Source organism: Tachyglossus aculeatus, chromosome 2 (genome assembly GCF_015852505.1).
Source record: "Tachyglossus aculeatus isolate mTacAcu1 chromosome 2, mTacAcu1.pri, whole genome shotgun sequence".
Lineage (NCBI taxonomy): Eukaryota > Metazoa > Chordata > Mammalia > Monotremata > Tachyglossidae > Tachyglossus > Tachyglossus aculeatus.
In genome coordinates, this window is record NC_052067.1 from 39,731,067 (window position 1) to 39,746,443 (window position 15,377).

Sequence of the window (15,377 nt, forward strand, 5' to 3'; positions counted from 1 at the left end):
TCCCTTATTAGACTTCAAGAACTTCTGGTTAGCCTCTACTTCTTTGCTATCAGATTAAGGTTTCCACTCATTTAGGACTGCGGGATAGTCAACATGTGGCAGCTTCCCCACGTTGAAAGAAATCACACCCAGACTGCTCTTTCCAAGAATCGCAGGAGATCAAAATATGAGTTTTGGAACCTGGGTTGAGGATGATGTTTGGTAAAGATCCAGAATGTAGAATCACCGTCACAGTCCAAGAAGTACTGTGAGCTAACACTGCAGCACTAATTGTAGTTTTGAGAGTAAGAGACAGCCAACAGGAGGATAGCTACTCTTCTGCAAGGATGAACATATCATCCATCTGATCCAGAGCTAGAAGCTCCGGATGAAACTAAATAATTTGCTGGTGTAGTGGAATCCATGCAACCTGCCCTTGCCTAACAGTAGGAACCTCTACAAGCTGGAGATGATCTCTATTGATGTCAGTTTTTTAATCCAACCTACTTCCAGCCTGAACCAACAGGTCTCAAAGGAATGACGATAAGGAAGACCATCGTCATTTTTCTGAGAATGCTATGTGATCCAGGCCGTTTGGAGAATTTAAGAACTACATCCTAAGAATTCTTCAATTCTCCAAAGGGCACTGGGTTAAACTGTGAATTTAAGAAAGTTCCCACCCTATCTTAAATTTGGATTCCTCCTCTCCAAAATATTGGGAAAATACTAACCCTCAAAAGGGTATGGCTTAGACTATTGAAACAGTATTCATTCATTTGTTCTATTGTATTTATTGAGCGCTTATTGTGTGCAGAGCATTCATTCAATCGTATTTATTGAGCGCTTACTGTGTGCACAGCACTGTACTAAGCACTTGGGAAGTACAAGTTGGCAACATACAGAGACGGTCCCTACCCAACAGCTGGCTCACAGCACTGTACTAAGTGCCTGGAAAGCACAATTCAGCAACAAAGAGAGACAATCCCTGCCCACAATGGGCTCACGGTATAGAAGGGGGGAGACAGAAATCAAAACAAGTAAACAGGCATCAGTAGCATTAATATAAATAGATAGAATTAGAGATATATATTCACATCAGAACAAGTAAAACAGGTATTAATATAAACAAATAGAATTATAGATATGCACATATATACACAAGTGCTGTTGAGGGGGGGAAGGGTGTAAAGCAAAGGGAGCGAGTCAGGGCGATGGGGAGGGGAGGGGGAGCTGAGGAAAAGGAGGGCTCAGTTTGGGAAGGCCTCCTGGAGGAGGTGAGCCTTCAGTAGGGCTTTGAAAGGGGGAAGTGGGATGGACGGACAGAAGGACAGATGGACAGACGGATGGACAGACAGACGGACATCTGAACAGGCAGATGGATGGTCAGATGGACATTTAGACAGACAGATGGATGGACAGACAGTTGGACAGACGGACATTTGGACAGATGGGCATTTGGACAGACGGACATTTGGACAGACAGACTTATAGGCAGATGGACTGATAGACAGACGGACAGAACGACATCTGGACAGACGGATGGACAGACAGATGGACAGACAGACAGACATTTGGACAGACAGATGGACAGACAGACATTTGGACAGACAAACGGATGGATGGACAGACAGACAGAGGGACGGACAGACAGACGGATGGATGGACAGACGGACATTTGGACAGACGGATGGACAGACAGACAGATGGACAGACGGATGGACATTTGGACAGATGGACAGACGGATGGACATTTGGACAGACGGACGGACACTTGGATGGACAGACCATACAGCTCTCAACAAGAGCAAAGCGCACTATCCTATACACATTACCATTGACCATCATTCTGTTTTCCAGAGTGGACAACACAAAACCAGAAACAGTACAGTATAAAGACATTATCTTGTCAGTCAGTCAGTCAATCGTATTTATTGCGTACTTACTCTATGTTGGGCACTGTACTAAGCACTCGGGAGAGTGCGATATGCCAATATAACATTCCCTGCTCACAATAAGCTTCCAGTCTAGAGGACGAGCTTACAGTTTGGGATGGTTGATCTAACTGAACTGTTTTTCCAATTGTCCGTATCTCAACAATATGTCAGTGACTACATCCCTTCCAATTACTTTTGTACACCGAGACTCTAGGTTTTTTTTTATTAATGGTATTTGTTCAGTGCCTACTATGTGCAAGGCACTGTTCTAAGCGCTGGAGTAGATACAAGATAATCAGGTTAGACACAGTCCATGTCCGACGCGGGGCTCAGCCTTAATCCCCATTTTACAGATAAGGCACCTGAGGGGCAGAGAAGTGAAATGATCTGCCCAAGGTCACACAGCAGGCAAGTGGCAGAGCCAGGATTAAAATCCGGGTCCTTTTGACTCCCAGGCTTGTACTGTATCCACTAGGCCATGCTGCTTCTCTAGTGTACCAATTATGCAGATAACTCATTTATTATTATTATATATAATATAATATATTATTATGTATTATAATATTATATATATTATTATATATTAATAATAATAATAATAGCATTTAGTAAGCGCTTACTATGTGCAAAGCACTGTTCTAAGTGCCGGGGAGGTTACAAGGTGATCAGGTTGTCCCATGGGGGGCTCACAGTCTTCATCCCCATTTTCCAGATGAGGCCACTGAGGCGCAGAGAAGTGAAGTGACTCGCCCAAAGTCACACAGCTGACAAGTGGCAGAGCCGGGATTTGATCCCATGACCTCTGACTCCAAAGCCCGGGCTCCTTCCACTGAGCCACGCTGCTTCTCCAAGGGACACACTCCGTGAGGGGAATACTTACCTGTAAATTGTAATCCTGCAGAATTTTGACGAGGGAGTCTCTCAGATTGGGAATCTCCATGCCTTCCTTGATTCGGTGAATCAGAAGAATTGGGTCGACATGGGTGCCAATGTTATTTAAGAGGCCGGTAATGAATGCTGAAAAAAACAAATGATCATACATCTGAGGATGAACCCACGAACCACGTGGCGCAGCTTTCTCCCAGATTCCCTAACTCTGGGTTGAGCTCCCACAGCAGGTAGAGAGTCTTCTGCTCAGTGGATTCTCCTTCTGGGTTGCAGAAGTGATGTCCTGTCCTAAGGACTCTATAATCTGCAAGAAGAAGGACATTTTTCCCCACATCGAGAAGCAGTGTGGCCTATTGGATACGATATGGGCCTGGGTTCTAATCCTGGCTCCGCCACTTGTCTGCTGGGTGACCTTGGGCAAGTCGCTTCACTTCTCTGTGCCTCAGTTACCTCATATGCAAAATGGGGATTAAAACTGTGAGCCCCACGTGTGTTCAATCTGATTACCTTGCATCTACCCCGGTGCTTAGAACAGCGTGTGGCACGTCGTAAGTGTTTAACAAGTGGCTGTTAAAAAAAGAAAAGGAGACACTTCTATCTTTCTCTTTACCCTGTATCTGTCTAAAACAGATGTGATCAGGAAGCCACTGGTGAAAGAGAATGAGCGGGGAGAGCATGTGGGTGTGTGTATGTCTCTCCTTCTCCCTCTCTCTTCCTTTCAATCTCCTTCTCCCCACCAGTGGGCTTCATTCAGTGACATTGAGGTTGGTGGGGTAGGGATTATCCACAAATATCTCATGACACTTGTTCTGCCAGAGAGGATGGGTTTTCTGTAATCCAAAAGATTTAGGATTTAGCATCTTGGCATCCAGTCCGTTTTATGATTAATCCCCTGGTTGATTTGAATTTTGTTTTATCCCCCTTTGGAAGCCCTCCCCTGCATGACACAAATCGGGAAAGTCCCACCTGGTGCCACGGTGGAAATATCTGCTTGGCCTGGACTGCAGTGGCAGGCCAGCCCTGTTCAGGGAGTGGTATTACATTTTCTAGAAGCCTTCTTACAGAAATGGCTTTTAAGTGTGCGGACGATAAAGTGGGTACAGACATGTTGGTGTGTATGGATAATTCTCACCCGAATCACAAGTCAGTGAGGCTCATCAAATGGCAGATCGAACCTATTTCTTTTCTTTGAAGAATTATACTTTAGGTGGTTTAGGTACATTCCACACATCCTACTCACTGAGACAATTATACAAAGAAATACTTCTGGTATAATAATAATAACTATGGCATTTGTTAAGCATTTAGTATGTGCCACGCACAGTACTAAGCACTGAGGTGGATACAAGCAAATGGAGTTGGACACAGTCCCTGTCCCACAAGGGGCTCCCAATCTCAATCCCCATTTTACAGACGAGGTAACTGAGGCCCAGAGAAGTGAAGAGACTTGCCCAAGGTCCTACAGCAGACAAGTGGCGGAGCCGGCATACGATACCGAATGAGGTGGGAGGCAATGACTTTAAATCATCTTCCCCTGGTTCAAATTAACTAGCCTATTTAATGCACTTTACTTGTCAAAAGTTAGGTTGGCTTTAAATTGTGTGTGAGGATCGTCCTTTCCAAAACATCAAGCCTGTAGCCTATAATCAAACTGAAGGGTTACAACAAAGTCATTCTAACGCTTTCCTGTCAAGTAGATGAGGTATAGAAGAAAGCAAGATCAATATGGTGTTAGGAAAGAAATGCTAAAATTGATCCTTCATCATAGAGGCGGACATTCAAATATGAACCAGAGCTCATAAGGGAGGGGGGGGGTAACAGCCATCCAACATACAATAACAACATTAGATTGTTGGAAAAGAGATCATTTGAGACCCCAAATGATGCTGTTAGACTGTAAGCTCGCTGTGGGCAGGGAATGTGTCAATCAACTCTTTTGTACTGTACTCTCCCAAATACTCAGTACAGTGCTTGGCACCCAGTCAGTACTCAATAAATATAGGGAAACAGCACGACTTAGCGGAAAGAGCACGGGCTTGGGAGTCAGAGGACGTGGGTTCTAATCCCGGCTTCGCCACTTGTCTGCTGTGTGACCTTGGGCAAGTCACTTAACTTCTCTGTGCCTCAGTTAGCTCATCTGTAAAATGGGGATTAAGACTGTGAGTCCCATGTGGGACTACCTATCTTGTGTCTATCCCAGCGCTTTGAACAGTGCTTGGCACATAGTAAGTACTTAACAAATACCATCCTGATCATGATTGATTGACTGTTTGACCAAGGTTGAAAGTTCCAATTGTTGATCGAAGCTCCATTTGAGAATCCGATTCTGCCTTCGGCTTCTCCCGCTGTCCGAACTCCCCGTACTGTCCTCTCTCTGCCTCTTCCTGTCTCTTGCCATTTCTGTTGCTCATCTCCCACTCCCCCTGGTGATTAAAGACCGGTCGATTTTCACTTTCTGATTGACTGATGACCGCACTTTGAGTTAAATTCAGTTGTAGGATTTCCCCAAGTTTGTCATTAGACCATCTGATAAGAATAATGCTTTTCCAAAGATCACAACTGGCCAGAGTTAAAACTCTTAATAAATGTCCCCTGGATGCACACCAAAGATCAGACAAGTCCTTCAATTCTCTTTAGTAGGAAAAAATACACTTCCTTGCCCTTTATCCCTTGTTCGGGCTGCAACAGACTATAGCTATAATTCTATTTATTCTGACAGTTTTGACACCTGTCTACATGTTTTGTTTTGTTGTCTGTCTCCCCCTTCTAGACCGTGAGCCCGTTGTTGGGTAGGGACCGTCTATGTTGCCGACTTGTACTTCCCAAGCGCTTAGTACGGTTCTCTGCACACAGTAAGCGCTCACTAAATACTATCGAATGAATGAATGAACAGACTAATATTTTAGGTCATTTCCTCGACTGAGGAATTGGTACTGAAGATAATTCCCCAGGAGTCAATCCCCGACACCGTATAGTATGGCATCGCTCCCCAAATAAACATACTTCATTTCTTATTTTATCTACTCTGCCCGCAGGTAAAACTTACTCTAATCCACTCTGGCATGATTTCAAGTGAAAGCGCTAGGAAATCAAGAAGTCTTACGTGGCTTGTCAATGGAATATAAAATCAGATCTTCCCACAGTTCCGCATCATCTTGCTCCTTGGCAAACTCAATTGCTTTATCAACATCATGTAATTCTTCCATGATCATTTTCAGGGCACTCCGGCTATTTCCCATTCTGCCTGGGTGAGGAGGGAGGAACGTATAGAAAATTTTACCTGTTACATCTCAAAGATCATCTGTTAACAGCAATTTTTAAATGATTCATTAACCACATTAAGGTTAAAGGGAAGACATTATTAATGGCTATTAATTTTCACTCTGCATAAATAATAATAATAATACCGCTATTTGTTGAGTGAGCCCGGCACCGTACTAAGCGCTGGGGTATGTAAAAGGTAATCAAATCAGACACAGTCTCTGCCCCACTTGGGGCTCAGAGTCTAAGCAAGAGGGAGAGCAAGTGTTAAATCCCCATTTTACACATGAGGTAACTGAAGCAGAGGGAATTTAAGTGATGTGCCCAAAGTCACACGACAGGCAAGGTGGCAGAGCCATATTTAGAACCCAGATCTTCTGACTCTCAGGATTATGCTCTATCTACTAGGTCGCACTGGTCCCAAATTATATCTCCAGATTATAGGTATTCCCAACAAAGGGTATCATTGGGATCAGAGGACTGGCTATGCCAATAGCAGAGCTGTCTGCTCTCTCAAGAAACACACGATTATTGGTAGCAATGGGGGCCAAAAACACCCATCAGTCAACTCTTAGTAGATTTTCTTCTCGTTGACCCTCCGACAGTGCGTGACACAGGTCTGTGGAAGCCTCAGGACTCCTCCTCTTGTCCCTCTTTTCTCTCCCTTTCCATCAGACCCACAGTCGCATTCTACTTCGTCACATAAAGTCATCAGCCATCTCCAGCACTTATGACTTATTTATACCCCTTTGGGAAGCTCCTCCACTCCCACGGTCTCGAACGCCACATCTACACAAGATGATGTCCAAATCTAGCTCGTCCCAAATCAATAAGGGTTTTATTACATATTGAAACTGATCACGACCAAAAATACATCACTTACTCAGAAGATAGACCGTCTCTTCTACAAAGTTTCTCTGTTGGCAGATCTCAAGGGCCTTCAATTAGAACAAGGGTAGAGACATTAAAATGACATATCAAACAACACTGTAACTGTTGATTTAAACTTTCAGGCACTGTAAGGAAAATCTTCTATAAGGACATTGATACATTATTCCCTTCTAGACATAAGGACATTGATCCATTAAGTAGTCTTCCCTTCTAGACTGTGAGCCTGTTGGGTAGGGACCGTCTCTGCATGTTGCCAACTTGTACTTCCCAAGCGCTTAGTACAGTGCTCTGCACACAGTAAGCTCTCAATAAATATGATTGAATGAATGAATGAATAGTCTGATCTAGGGAAAGTCTCTCTTTAATACACAATCAACCACCGTTCTGGAATTAAACAAAGCATTTTTGGTTCCCCAACATAAAAATACTATCAGAAGGAGAGTTAGACTCTTTACCCAGTTCAATTCATAGGGTACATGTCGGAAAAAAATATAATCCAGTCTAAAGCATAGGGGATAAATGAGGCTATCTGGAAGATTCTTTCCCTCATGCAGGTAGGCTTCATTATAATGGCAATGAGGTTTACCTTTAGAGAAATAAAACCAACTTAAGAGACAAACTTGAATCTCCAGTTTCAAAATTCCAGTTGCTGGCCATCAATCAACAGTATTTACTGAGCACTTATTATCTTCAGAGTACTGTATATCCCAAGTGCTTAGTATGGTGCTCTGCACACAGTAAGTGCTCAATACACATGATTGATTGATTGATTGTACTAAGGTCTAGGGAGAATACAATATAATAGAATTAGCAAAGTCTAGAGACGAACATACAAATTGAACACTAGAAAATAATTCAGAGCAACCTAGGTGAGCTGAGAAGTAGAATGGCCTAGTGAATACAGCACAGGGGGAAGTCAGAAGGACCTTGGTTCTAAATCTGGCTTTGCCACTTGTCTGCTTTGGGTCACTTCACTTCTCTGGACCTCAGTGACCTCATCTGTAAAATGCAGATTAAGATTGTGAGAACCATGTGGGACAGGGACTGTGACCAACCTATTTTGTATCTCACTGTGGACAGGGAATGTGTCTGTGTATTGTTGTATTGTGTTCTCCACAGAGCTTAGTACAGTGCTCTGCACATGGAGAGAACTCAATAAATACGTTTGACTGACTGCTTCGTACAGTGCCTGGTACATAGTAAGTGCTTAACAAACACCACAATTATTTATTAAGTAAACAAGTGACATGGAATAGGAATTGACCAGTTTTCACAGTCAGCCTCCCCCGGAAAAACACTCGGAGTTTGTCGGGAATGATGTAATTTATTTACTTAAATTAATACCATTTTCCCCTCTAGACTGTAAGCTCACTGTGGGCAGGGAGTGGGTCCGTTTAGTGCTGGTATTCTCCCGAGCACTTAGTACAGTGCTCTGTACACAGTTGGCGCTCAATAAAAATGCTTAAGTGATGGCGGGGGGGGGGGGGGGGGGGGGGGGGGGGAGAGTGACCATTGCAGAGAACAGTGACCTCCTCAGAAACATGACTTAGTACAAGCGCTTAGTACAGTGCTCTGCACATAGTAAGCACTCAATAAATACGATTGATGATGACTTCTGCCTCCATAATGAACTTACTGCTGGTGGTGAATGAAAGGACAATGAAATAGAAGGTACATTCAAAAGGCCTCACCAGAAAAGACAGGCCCTCAGGATGATCAGCCACTGAGGAGGCTGATGTCTTTTGTCAGAATATTCACATGCCTTCCAGAAATCATTTGTGGAGGCTTGTGGACTGCGTGAAGGAGCGAAATTGGCCAAGTCAGTCTTGTTTCAAATACAGAGGGCTTGGTGGTTTTACCGTTCCTCTTTTTGAAAATGTTAGCAAAATGGAAATGGGAGTTCTATCTTTAAACAGAGGTTTCAGCAAGGGGGAGAGGTAGGGCATTTCGCCTCAAATGTCCCTCAAGGCTCCTCTAATAATAATAATAATAATAATAATAATAATAATAATAATAATAATAGCATTTGTTAAGTGCTTACTAAATGCCAGGCACTGTACTAAGCACTGGGGTGGATACCTCACCTCCTTTCTCCCCTTCTACATCCCAGCCTGCACTCTCTGCTCCTCTGGTGCTAATCTTCTCACTGTGCCTCGATCTTGCTTGTCCCGCCGTCGATCCCTGGCCCATCCTAACCCTGGCCTGGAATGCCTTCCCTCTTCACATCTGCCAAACAATCACTCTTCCCCACTTCAAAGCCCTACTGAAGGCTCATCTCCTCCAAGAGGCCTTCCCAGACTAAGCCCCCTTTTCCTCAGTTCCCCTTCCCTTCCATATCACCTCAACTCACTCCTTCCCAGAGCACTTATGTATATATGTATATATCGATAATTCTATTTATTTACATTGATGCCTGTTCACTTGATTTGATTTGTATATATCTATAATTCTATTTATTTAAATTGATGCCTGCTTACTTGTTTTGATGTCTGTCTCCCCTCTGCTTCTAGACTGTAAGCCCGGTATGGGCAGGGATTGTCTCTCTTTACTGCCGAATTGCATTTTCCAAGTACTTAGTGCAGTGCTCGGCACAGAGTAAGTGCTCATTAAATACGATTGAATGAATGAATACAAGCAAATTGGGTTGTACACAATCCCTGTCCCATGTGGGGCTCTCAGTCTCAATCCCCATTTTACAGATGATGTAACTGAGGCACAGTGAAGTGACTCGCCCAGGGTCACACAGTAGACTAGTGGCAGAGCCGGGATTAGAACCCATGGCTTTCTGATTCCCAGGCCTGTAATCAATCCACGCTGCTTTTCATGTTACTAGGCTCTCCCTCATGTCTTTCTTGGGCAAAAGAATCCCTTCTGCTTTCTTTTTTTGTTTTAAATGGTATTAGTTAAGCACTTACTATGTGTCAGGCACCACACTAAGCAGTAGGGTAGATACAAGATAATCAGGATGAACCCAGTCCCTGTCCCAAATAGGACTCACAGTCTTAATCCCCATTTTACAGATGAGGCAACTGAGGCACTGAGAAACTAAATGATTTGCCCAAGATCACTCAGCAGACAAGTGGTGGAGCCAGGATTAGAACCCAGGTCTTTCTGATTTGCCGGACCATGCTCTATCCACTTGGCCACGGGTTCCCTGTGTGAAGGGAGCATTAGGGGCTGACTTGACTCCTCGGGGGTGCCACTAAGCTCCCTCCACCTCCTTGGCCCTGGGGACCAGTGATGCTGGGAAGGGGAGGATAAATACTGTTCTTCCTCCTCCCGCAAGCCTGGTGAGAGCACAGGGTGGGGACAGAGTAAGCTCATTGTAAACACGAAATATGCCTACTGACTCCATTGTATTATCCTTTTGGAGAGGCAGTGTGGCTTAGTGGAGTGCCCTAGGAGTCAGGAGGATCTGGGTTTTAATCCCAGCTCTGCTGCATGTCTGCTGTGCTACCTTGGGCAAATCATTTAATCTCTCTGGGCCTCATTTACCTCGACTACAAAATTATTATTATTATTATTATTATGGTATTTGTTAAGTGCTTACTATGTGCCAAGCACTGCTCTAAGCGCTGAGGTAGACACAAGGTAATCATGTTGTCCCAGGTGGGGCTCACAGTCTTAATCCCCATTATACAGATTCGATAACTGAGGCATAGAGAAGTGAAGTGGCTTGCCCAAGGTCACACAGCAGATGAGTGGCAGAGTCGGGATTAGAAACCAGGTCCTCTGATTTGCAAACCCATGCTCCTTCCACTAAGCCACACAGCTTCTCAAATCAATCAATCGTATTTATTGAGCGCTTACTGTGTGCAGAGCACTGTACTAAGCGCTTGGGAAGTACAAGTCGGCAACACATAGAGACAGTCCCTACCCAACAGTGGGCTCACAGTCTAGAAGATGGGGATTAAGACTGCAATCCCCATGTAGGACAGGGAGTGTGTCCAATCTGATTAACTTGTACATATGCCAGCACTTAGTGCAGTGCTTGGCACACAGCAAGCGCTGGACAAGTACCATTATTATTATTATTACTCTCCCAAGTGCTTAATACAGTGCTCTGCACCCAGTAAGTGCTCAATAAATACCACTGATGATGATGCTGAGAGAGAGGAGGAGGTGGCTGATGGTCAGGGATAATAATTACAGTATTTGTTAAGCGCTTACTATGTGTGAGACCCTACAGTAAGTGCTGGATATGGGACTGCTCTTGCCATCAGGCCCATTACGGTTCTTGTGTTTCTTTACATTCACCCCATAAGAAAGGGTAGTTAATAATCATAATGGTATTTATTAAGTGCTTACTATGTGCCAAGCACTGTACTAGGTGCTGGGGTAGGTACGAGAGATAATCAAGTCCCACATGAGGCTGACAGTCTTAGTAGGCGGGAGAACAGGTATGGAATCCCCATTTTATAGATGAGGAAACTGAAGTTCAGAGAAGTTAAGTGACTTGCCCAAGGTCAAACAGCAGGTAAGAGCCGATTTAATGATGACCTGATTAATTTGTATCTACCTCAGTGCCTTTGAAGCACAGGAGTGCTTAGAACGCTGCTTGACACACAGTAAACGTTTAAATGAGTACAGTTAAAACCAAACAAAAAAAGTGGCAGAGGCAGAATTAGAATCTAGGTCCCTTGACTCCCACACACAAGCTCTTTCTATTAGGCCATGCTGCAAACCCACTGTTTGTTTGCATTTACACCACAAAAAATGATTTGGCTTGGCCCTCTCATGAATACTGGCACTGTCATGGAATCCCAGGGAGTAGCAAAAAGCTCATTTGCACCACTCAATGGTATTTATTTAGCATTTATTGTGTGAAGAACACTGTACTAAGCACTTGGAAGAGTACACTATAAGAGCTTACAGTCTAGAGGGGAAGACAGATATTGAGATAAATAACAGATACGTAATTCTTCTGGCAGATTTATCTTTACTGCATTGATTCAAAAATGATTATAAATCCTTAAATAAAACATTCTAGGAAACATCCAAAGCAAGAACTGTGCGCATGAATTGATTGAGAAGTGTTTCCAAACAGACGTCAGAGTGAGCTGGCAGATTATCACTATATACCTGGCGTGTACATGCTTGAGATTTCAAAAACAGGATGGAATATAAGTTGATCAGTATGACAACTGAAAACTGTCAGGAGAGGACAAAAGAAGTCTGAAAACAAGCTTAAGCTACGAAAAGCTTAGAACAGGTCTGGAGGAGCGAGAAGACTTGTCCCCAGTGAATCAGAAGCAGAGTGGCCTTGTGGAAACAACACAGGCCCGGGTGTCTGGGGACCTAGGTTCTAATCCTGGCTCTGCCACTTGTCTGCTGTGTGACCTTGGCCAACTTACTTTACTTCTCTGTGCCTCGGTCACCTCATCTGTAAAATGGGGCTTAAAACTGTGAGCCCCATGTGGGAGGTGGGATGAATCCAACCTATCTTGAACTTCCCTCCACAATTAGTACGGTGCCTGGCACACGGTAAGTCTTCAACAAATACCAAAAAACAAGAAAACAACAGTCATCGCAGAGAGTAGCTCCTCCTTCTCCAGTATAGCTTTCAATGTATTTTACAAATGAATTATCTCTGCGCTCTTTAAAACTCGGCCTCACCTCATGGATGGAAAATGAAATGGAGGTCCTTTCAGTACTATACCCCAGAAGCAAACGTGATGAAAAAGTGGATTTCATTATTTTTATTCCTGCATATTCTTAGGCTGCAATGCTCCCTCTAGAAGGAACTAGATAGAAGAGGTGCTCTACTCAGTCAACTTCCACAGAATCAATCAATCAATCATATTTATTGAGCGCTTACTGTGTGCAGAGCACTGTACTAAGCGCTTGGGAAGTACAAGTTGGCAACATATAGAGACAGAAGATGATACTTTTCCCTGGAATACTCTTCAGTGAAAATATATGAGGAGAGATGGAGTTGAGGGAAGGGCGAGAGAGTAGATAAAGGCTGCTGGAGGGTGGGGGACAACTATGGAGAAAAAGCTTTGAGGACAGTGCTCAGTACATTGCTCTCTGTACCCAGTAAGCACTCAATAAATCAATCAATCGTATTTATTGAGCGCTTACTGTGTGCAGAGCACTGGACTAAGTGCTTGGGAAGTACAAGCTGGCAACATATAGAGACAGTCCCTACCCAACAGTGGGCTCACAGTCTAGAAGGGGGAGACAGAGGACAAAACCAAACCTACTAACAAAATAAAATAAATAGAATAGATATGTACAAGAAAAATAAATAAATAAATAAATAGAGTAATAAATATGTACAAACATATATACATATATACAGGTGCTGTGGGGAAGGGAAGGAGGTAAGACAGGGTGGATGGAGAGGGGAACGAGGGGGAGAGGAAGGAGGGGGCTCAGTCTGGGAAGGCCTCCTGGAGGAGGTGAGCTCTCAGTAGGGCCTTGAAGGGAGGAAGAGAGCTAGCTTGGCGGATGGGCAGAGGGAGGGCATTCCAGGCCCGAGGGATGACATGGGCCGGGGGCCGATGGCGGGACAGGTGAGAACGAGGCACGGTGAGGAGATTAGCAGCAGAGGAGCCGAGGGTGCGGGCTGGGCTGTAGGAGGAGAGAAGGGAGGTGAGGTAGGAGGGGGGCGAGGGGGATGGACAGCCTTGAAGCCCAGGGGGAGGAGTTTCTGCCTGATGCACTTATTGATTGGTAGCCACTGGAGATTTTTGAGGAGGGGAGTAACATGCCTAGAGCATTTCTAGACAAAGACAATCCGGGCAGCAGCATGAAGTATGGATTGAAGTGGGGAGAGACACAAGGATGGGAGATCAGAGAGAAGGCTGAATACCACTGAGTGATTGACAGGGCGAGAAAGGAAGATTAAAAGGGAATATGACGAAGAGTAGAATATATTTAGGTTCCTCTCTCTGCTTACTGCACAAATGAGATATACTGGGTGGTAACATGGCAATAAACGTATTGCTGGCTATCTGAATGAGCCAATCAATCGCTGTTCTAGACTATGAGCCCACTGTTGGGTGGGGACCGTCTCTATATGTTGCCAACTTGTACTTCCCAAGTGCTTAGTACAGTGCTCTGCACACAGTAAGCGCTCAATAAATACAATTGAATGAATGAATGAATGGTAACCCCCTCTAGACTCCTTGTGGGAAGGGAACATGCCTATCAACTCTGTGGTATTCAATCAATCAATCATATTTATTCAACACTTACTGTGTGCTAAGCCCTTGGGAGAGTACAATATAACAATATCACAAACACATTCCTTGCCCACAATGAGCTTACAGTCTACAGAGGAAGACAGACATTGCTAAAAATAAAGTTCATAAGTTCTGTGGGGCTCGGAGAGGGGATGAATAAAGGGAGCAAGTCAGGGGGATGCAGAAGGGAGTAGAAGAAAAGGAAAAGAATGCTTAGTCAAGGAAGGCCTCTTGGAGATGCGCCTTCAATATGGCTTTGAAGGGTAGGGAGACGGAGTTTTCTATCGAATATGAAGGAGGGCATTCCAGGCCAGAGGCAGGATGTGAGCGAGAGGTCGGCAGCCGGATAGACAAAATGGAGTTCAGTGAGTAGGTTGGCATTAGAAGAATGAAGTGTGCAGGCTGGGCTGTATTAGGAGTAGGGAGGTGATGTATGAGGGGGCAAGAAGATTGAGTGCTCTAAAGCCGATGGTAGGGGATTTCTGTTTGATGCGGAGGTTCTTGAGGAATGGGGAAACATGGACTGAACATTTTTTTTATAAAACTGATCTGGGCAGCAAAGTGAAGCATGAACTGGAGTGGGGAGAGACAGGAGGCAGGGAGTTCAGCAAAGAGGCTGATACAGTAATCAAGGTGGGATAGGATGAGTGATCGAGAAGCAGCGTGGCTTAGTGGAAAGAGCATGGGAGTCAGAGGTCGTGGGTTCTAATCCGGACTGCCACTAGTCAGCTGTGTGACTCTGGGCAAGTCACTTAATTTCTCTGTGCCTCAGTTACCTCATCTGTAAAATGGGGATCAAGACTGTGAGCCCCAAGTGGGACAACCTGATCACCTTGTATCCCAGGGCTTAGAACAGTGCTTGGCACATAGTAAGTGCTTAACAAATGCCATCATCATCATCATCATGGTAGCAGTTTGGACGGAGAGGATAGGGCGGATTTTAGGGAAGTTGTGGATTTAGTGATTTTGTGTAAAACGGGGATCAAGACTGTGAGCCCCAAGTGGGACAACTTGATCACCTTTTATCTATCCCAGTGCTTAGAACAGTGCTTGGCACATAGTAAGTGCTTAATAAATGCCATCATCATCATCATGGTAGCAGTTTGGATGGAAAGGATGGGCGGATTTTAGGGATGTTGTGGATTTAGTGATTTTGTGTGATTTAGTGATAGACTGGCTCTGTGGCTTTAATGAGAGAGATGAGTAAAGGATCATGCCAAGGTTATGGGCTTGT

At 44.3% G+C, this 15,377-nt stretch overlaps 1 protein-coding gene across 1 annotated transcript in view; it reads right to left on the reverse strand.

Annotated features, from left to right (window-relative positions):
• Positions 1 to 15,377, reverse strand: part of VPS41 (VPS41 subunit of HOPS complex) — a 125,352-nt gene that overhangs the window by 20,440 nt on the left and 89,535 nt on the right. The window contains exons 21-23 of the mRNA XM_038766864.1: positions 6,946 to 7,000; positions 5,905 to 6,045; positions 2,794 to 2,930 (exon numbers count right to left, since the gene is read on the reverse strand). Coding sequence (XP_038622792.1) covers positions 2,794 to 2,930; positions 5,905 to 6,045; positions 6,946 to 7,000 — 333 coding nt within the window. The remainder of the gene's footprint in view (positions 1 to 2,793; positions 2,931 to 5,904; positions 6,046 to 6,945; positions 7,001 to 15,377) is intronic.